The following is a 7,657-nucleotide window of genomic DNA, read 5'->3' on the forward strand; positions in this document are numbered from 1 at the left end:
ACCGCTCCGGCTGTAACGGTCATATTCTTTTTAGCCGTTGCTTATCATCATAATCACTACTTTCTTTTATTAACAATCAAATATATTCCAATAATATTCAAGTTGCTTCATTTTGTTCACACAAAAAACTATGGTACAACATTTTGCTTACGCCTAATAATAATTTTTCACAACAAAATGTTTTTATATACAAAAAAGCTATAGTACTAGTATGATATGAGTTTAGAGGACTAATAGAATGAGACTTTAGTCAAAAGTTCAATGCTTTCCCACAACTTGATCCAACGGTTCACATCGCATCACACAAACGCACACAAATACAGATATAAATAGCCTCCTTTCTCTCTTCTCCTAAACTTCCCAGCAATCACACACACACCCAAGCGAAGAAGGTAAGTTCCCGTTACAGAGATAGAAAAAACAGAACAAAACAAAAGAAAAAGAAGAAAAGAATGGGTTATGTTTCTATGAAAGTGGTTCTAATCTCCACCGGGGTTTTATCCATGGCAATGGGTTTGAAACTCACACTCCCTTTGCTCTCGCATTTCCTCCTCAACCAAGCCCCTCACGTGTGGACCTTCCTCCTCACGTGCTTCACTCCCCCTTACCTCTACATCCTTCTCAACTTCATCATCCTCACCATCGTCGCTTCCTCCAAACTCAACAACCACCACCACTCTCCGCCGGATACCACCGTCCTCCTCCCCTCCGACCCCGTCATCTACGCCCTACCACCCGCCGCAGTCCAGATCCTCGCTCCGGAAACCGTCAACATCTCTGCCGCTGTACAAACGGACTACAACGCCGTCGCCTCTGAGAAATACCTCTACGAAACGAAACCGACTCTCAGCTACGACACCGTTACGGAAGGTAACGGCTCTGTCGGCTACGTTTACGACGAGAACACGCCGGTGAAAGCGACGGTTAACAACGACGACGACGACGACGAAGCCGTTGGCGTTGTCTCTCCAAGCCTGCAGAGGAAAGACTCCTCGGACTTCGCGTTCGCAAATGAAAACTTGAAACCGCCGGTTTCCGCCAGATTCAGCCACCGGAAATCCGTTAGAGCCAGTCCCGAAGGTATCGTCACTACAACTGTATTACTATTTATTTATCTATTCATTCATTTGTTTTTTGAAATTTGAAATTGAAAAATAATCAGAATAAGAAAAGGAGAACTGAAACTGATTTAATAAATGTTTAACAAAACATAAGTTCATTAAATGATTCCGTAGAATAGTAGTAAGATGAAATTTCAATTCTAATAAAAGTATATATAAATTTTGATTTATAAAGTACGAGATGTAATAAATGAAGTGATTAGATATAAATAGAGAAGAAGATGCAATCGTATCAGCAGTAATGCATTGGATTTTATTAGAACTCCGCAAAGTGTTTGAAATGTAACAAAAAAAAAAAAGAATGATATAAATAGAGGAGAAGAAAATATTGTTATATGAATTGATGTATGGTTATGGTGTAGCAGGAGGGAAGGTGGTGGCGTTGGGAGTGGCGAAGGCGAAGAAGCAGGAGACGTTGGAGAGCACGTGGAGGACGATAACGGAGGGGAGAGCGATGCCGTTAACGCGGCATCTGAAGAAGGCGGAGACGTGGGAGAGGGAGACGCCGTTACGGGACTTGAACGGAGGGGGCAAATTGATGAAGAAGTCGGAGACGTTCGCGGGGAGGGAGAAGAACGCGTCGACGAGGCTGAGGAAGGAGCCGTCGCTGAGTCAGGACGAGTTGAACCGCCGAGTGGAAGCGTTCATCAACAAGTTCAATGCGGATATGAGGCTGCAGAGGCAGGAGTCGCTGAGGCAGTACAAGGAGATGATGAATCGAGGAGCTCACTGACTCACACAAGTCACAAAACATTTGCTCCAATAATCAAATTGGGGGGAAAGAAAGAAAACAAACACAGTGATTAAACAAGGTTTTCTTGTGTTGCATTGCATTGGTTTTTTGTTCAGGCAAATGATGAACGAAACACAGTTTGGGATATAGGGAAAGTTTTAGTTTAGAGTCTTTGGAGAAAATGTGTAGGGGATATTTTAATTTCCATGAATTGGTTTTTTTTTTCCCCTTCTTTTGGTTGTTTATTTATTTTGTTAATAGTGTTAATGCCAACGCTTTTTAATGCAATCTTCCGATTGCCGGAGGAAATGTTTTTTTGCTGGTATTTTCAATCTTCTTTTGGTTCTTTATAGCAGCATAGTATGTTAGTACTTGCCTATGCTTTTTAATGCAATCTTCTGATTTCCGGAGGGGCAATTTGAACTTATTATTCATGGACTTGAATTGAATGCAAAGTGAGAGACGAGTTTGGGGTGGTAATAACTGAAAATGTAATCAATTTCCTGAGTAGGATTGGAGGAGATGTATGCTATGTGAAGATTGAAGAACCTGTGACCCACAACAACGTTTCGTAAATTTGAATGAGAATGGACGAATAATTATTTAAATTGAATTTATGTGTGTTAAAAACCGCTGGAACTTGGAAGGTCAGAAATCGCATGAATAACTATTGGGTTTCACGGGCAATACAATCTGAGATGTAGTATATATATATATATATATATATATAACCATAGTTATTTGCTTTTGGAATTCTATGGAATAAATAGTGCAGTCTGATTAAATTTTTTTAGTTGATATATTAGAATAAAAAATTAATCAAGTTCCTTGAAATAGTAAAAATATATGATATAATAAATAAATGTGAAAAATAATATAAAATCTATATTTTATTTAATATATTTAATATGTAATTTTAATTTTTTTATTTTAAAATTGAGACATTTAGTACTCATATTTTAAAAAATTGATAATTTTGATTCTTTTATTTCAAAATATAAATATTTGGTCCCATATTTTATAAAATCTATAATTTTAGTTTAATATTTAATTTTGTTTATATTTTATTTCTTACTTAATAATTGATTAAATCATTTATTGATGATACTTTAATAATTGATTAAATCATTTATTGATGATACTTTAAACTTTAAATGAATATGTTAAATTTATGGTTTAATTGAATCAAAAGAAATGAAATAAAACAGATAAAATTAAAAGTTTGATAAGAATATGAATTTTTTAAAATTACAAAATTTTTAAAAATGAAATGACTAAATTTATCTATTTTGAGATGAGAGAATTAAAATCATAATTTTTTTTTAAATAAAAGAATCAAATATCTCAATTTTAATATAAAAAACTAAAATTATTAAATAAACAAAATACGATATCAAAATTACATTTAATTGAATTATTTTTAAAAACTTATAAGAGTTGTTTCATTAGAGTTATCCTTTTAAGCACGCCTATCCCATCTTGGTAACTTTTTTTCGGGAGATTTTTCTTAAATAGATTTTTTCAATATTATATACATCACATCACTCGTGTATATTCTTTTTTTCATTATTTAAGTAACTCTAAAAATTTACTAAATAACTTTCACATCCTTACTATTTCTCAACTCTAATTTAAGTAACTCGTAGATAACTTTCATCAACATTTTTTTCCTAAGTCATAATTACTTAATATATGAAACAATAAAACAATAAAAAGATAACCAATTTTAATGAATTAAATTTTATTTTAAATGATAAAAAATAGTTTAAATTACAAAATTTGAAAGATCATGCTAATCAATGTCCTCTCAGTACACTGGTTAAAAAATCAATAAATAAATAAAATAATTGAACATTGAAAGTTGCATTATAAATCATGGGAAAATATACTATCATACTTCCCAATAAAAAAAAATCTATTTTTATTCCTTAACTTGGGTCTTTAGGCATTAGTTAATATTTTCCGAGTTAAAATAATATTCAAAATAAAAAGCTATCAAGTTATTAAAAATAAAAAGCTAAACAGGTTACTAAACAAGAGAACTTCTGTAACATAAAATCTACAACGGTTAGGTTTTTTTTTCTTAGACAAAAGCACCTGATACTTGTTAAGACTGCACCCCAGTGATAGGTTCTTATTTAGATATGATGCTTATTAATAATAAAAAAAAAAGTGGGATAAGCACTCTGAACATGGAAAACTAGGACCAAGTACACTCTTAATTGAAATGTATGAAACTATGAATAGTGTGTGTAATTTTTCGTGGGTAGGAGGGAAGGCAGCGTGTCACAAGAAGGAATTTGTATAATGCAATGGTATGATGAGACAAGCTTTGTTTACCAAAAGCCATGTCGCCATAATAGCAGTGACCTAACAATGAGGTGTTTTTTGAAAACTTAATAAAAATCTGAGTTAGTCCAGAAAGTATTCATGGTGATTCAAGCCACGTTGTATATGGCATAAGTGAACAACATATCACCTAGGTTTCACCATGTCAGCAGAGCCTTTCATGCCATTTTGGAAAATTGAGTGTTGATGGACGTGAGTGAGAGAGGATAGGGGTGAAGACTTCGACAAATTTACTGTAGGGGTTGCTTTTAAAAACAATTTACGAAAGAGGGTCTTTTTTAAAACAAATTACAAAGGGGATCTCTTCTGTACGTGGGTGTCGCCATTGACACTGGCGGGAAGCTTGAACCGCCAGTGACAATGGCGGGATAGGGGGTGGAGAGAGGGGGCACCGCCATTGGTGTTGACGGGATAGACTGAGTAGGAGAGAGGAGGGGGTACCGCCATTGGTGCTGGTGGGACGTGCCAACGTGGACGGTCCCGTCATTGGCACATACGGGACACTGATCTCGCTAAAAGCATGCCGCCAATAAGAATATTGGATATCTCAAAGTAAAATTGTTTTTAGCGAGATCAGTGTCCTGCAGGTGCCAATGGCGGAACCGTCCACGTTGGCACGTCTCGCCAGCACCAATGACGGTACCCCCTCCTCTCTCCTACTCAGCCTATCCCGCCAGCACCAATGGCGGTACCCCCTCTCTCCACCCCCTATCCCGCCATTGTCACTGGCGGTTCAAGCTTCCCACCAGTATCAATGGCGGCACCCACGTACAGAAGAGACCCCCTTGCAATTTGTTTTAAAAGAGACAATCTTCGGTAAATTGTTTTTAAAAGTAACCCCCTACAGTAAATTTGCCTGCAGACTTCCCTAGACTTTAGGTTGCATTTCCCTAGACTTTAGGTTGCATTGCAACTAGTAGTGCCAGCCTAGTCCTTGCTACCAGGTAAAGCGCCATCTAACTCCTTGCTTTGACTATAAAATGAAACTCATGATTCACATTTTTGCATTGTAACTTTTGTTGAAGTCGAGAGTTTTTTTTTTTTTTTTTAAGTTTTAGTGTGTTTGAGTGTTCTTGGAGCTTATTTGCTCTTGTGTAAGTGTTATTTTGGTGCTGCGGAGGCTGATGGTGGTGGTGTTGCTGTTTGAGTGTGTTCTTGAAGCTTTTTTTATTTGGCAAGTTCTATTATATTTTATTTTATTTATATATTTTTTAATGTTTCAGTTTTTTTTCAGTTGTTTGATTTTTCTGTATTTATAGAATAAAAATATGTGATGTTATTTTTCTTATTATTTATTTTATAGGTGATTAAATTATAGTTGCAGAAAAAATGTAATAGAAAATCATTGTTGCCATTTTGTAGAAAAATTATAGTTGTAGAAAAAAAAATGAAATAAAAAATTATTGTAGTCTATAGTTGTAAAAATTATTTAGAGTGGTGTCACCAAACTAGTAAAAAACTTAAACTGGAGGCGTCGGTCAATGTAATGCTACACAGGTGACATGTTATTAACTTACACGACCAGTATCCAACTTAACTTAGAATTACTCACATTGATAAATACTTTATAAAACAATCCACATTGGTATTAAGTTTCCAAAAACGACCCATTTTGGTGGATTACGCGAAGATATATATGGCCAAGAAGCATATATATCTGATAATGCATGGTTTCAAAGTAGCGATAACCTCTAAAAATATATTTGCCTTTTCTTTCATTTCCTCAATGTCACATGGAAAAGAAAGGAGTAAAACTGCAAGCACAAAACTACAAGGTTTGCCTCTTGGCTAAGATGACAAAAGCAGATGCACACAAACACAAGCAGCCACATACATTCCTCCTTACTTTGTGTGGGAGATCAATAAAGAAGCTTCCGCATTATTCCATTATGAAACTAGTCAACATTGACACCATAATGAAACATCACATTATTGATGTACCCAATGAAAGAACAACCGAAGAAATAATAAATATGGGCAATGATGTCATGGCATAGCACTGTGCAATTTGAGAAATGAGAACCAAGCTAGCTAGGCAAAGTGATCTTATCTTCAATTGCGGCTTTCCGGTGATACATTGCAACAATATTCTAAGATCAGCCATAATGGATCGATTTCTTTGCATTTATTTAAGTAGTTTGCGAACCGGCTTATGGATATGGACTTGAAAAAAAACTTTGCCCATGACCAGTATTTGTTTGGTTTTGAAAAAAAAAGTTTTCTTTTCTATTTTCATGTTTTAAAAATAATTTAGACAAATGACTGAAATGAAGTTTTATGAAGAAAAAAACAACATAAGAGACTACCAAGTAAGTAACAAGTGAGATTTTGAAACAGCTTCTAGTATGCAATTAATTAATATCATTTGAATTTCTCTATCTACAAATACTAGATAGAAGAAATTATACACACCACCTCCCAATAGAGTGCTCCACTGTGGTGAAAAAAAATTCTACATGCTTCATAAACAAGAAAAGTGCACTTTTCGTTGGGTGGCTGTCGATATTTGGCCACTATGATTAGTGTGCGATAGGAAGTGGGTTCTCTTTAAACGAGCAAATAAACAGTATTGAATTTGCTGGTAGGACAGGGGAGTGTACTTTTTTGTGATATGAATAGTTGAAAACTACATGCATGCAAATAAATAATAAGATGAAAATATTCGTATATTTCATTGGGTCTTTTATATAAAATATAATTAATTAACTTATTAAGACTATTGAAATTAATTTAATTAATAATGTCATATATTTAAATTTTGTTTTAGAAATATCTATAGAATTAAGTGATTTAAGGAGTAATTATATTTAATAATATTGCACACAGGAAAAATCTAGGAGTGTATCAGGGGGAGATCCAATTTTGTTTTTACACAAATGTTTAAATATTTAACTTCTAAAAATAATTATTAATAAATAATAAGTTTAACAAAAATATTATTATTAATTTTATGTATAAAATTATAGATATGATCTACTACTAGAAAAAATTAAATAAATATTAACTCAAAAACCTATTTTTCTTATACATCTTTATTTATTAATATTATTTAGTTTTAATTTTTCTATTTATTTTTTTCATATATTCATAAAGGATCCTAATAGAGGGCCAAGGCCTTTATTTGCCCCTCTTGAATCCATCCCCTGACTGCACGTAATTCAAGAGATAGTTTTTTTACAAATAAATAACTTAATTGTTGATAAATCAATGAATTTATCTACCTACATAAAAAAACGAGTTGGTGTTTCATGAATAGATCTCACACTAAATTAAATATAAAAGAAAATTAGCAATTAACCCATCTCAAATGGGATTTTTATAATTGGGATAAAAAAATAAAAAAAAACTGCACTTATTCATCTCTTGTATAAAGGACTGACTGATAAAGAGGACAATCATAAAATTCCATCTCTATGACCATAACCAGAGGTGGAAGTGTTGTGTGAGTTTTTTA

The 7,657-nt window shown here is 33.8% G+C and overlaps 1 protein-coding gene across 2 annotated transcripts; it reads left to right on the forward strand.

Moving 5' to 3' along the window:
• Positions 1-338: 338 nt before the first annotated feature.
• Positions 339-2,179, forward strand: LOC114373976. 2 transcript variants are annotated; one of them, XM_028331554.1, is made up of 2 exons: positions 339-1,080; positions 1,484-2,179. In XM_028331554.1, exons 1-2 carry the CDS (start codon positions 453-455, stop codon positions 1,852-1,854), a joined length of 999 nt encoding a protein of 332 aa, XP_028187355.1. In that variant the 5' UTR covers positions 339-452; the 3' UTR covers positions 1,855-2,179. The 2 variants fall into 2 exon arrangements, with proteins under 2 accessions (XP_028187355.1, XP_028187356.1); XM_028331555.1 differs by having other exon boundaries at positions 340-1,080; positions 1,487-2,179.
• The last annotated feature ends 5,478 nt before the right edge of the window (positions 2,180-7,657 follow it).

The sequence above is a fragment of the Glycine soja genome, chromosome 11, assembly GCF_004193775.1.
Source record: "Glycine soja cultivar W05 chromosome 11, ASM419377v2, whole genome shotgun sequence".
Lineage (NCBI taxonomy): Eukaryota > Viridiplantae > Streptophyta > Magnoliopsida > Fabales > Fabaceae > Glycine > Glycine soja.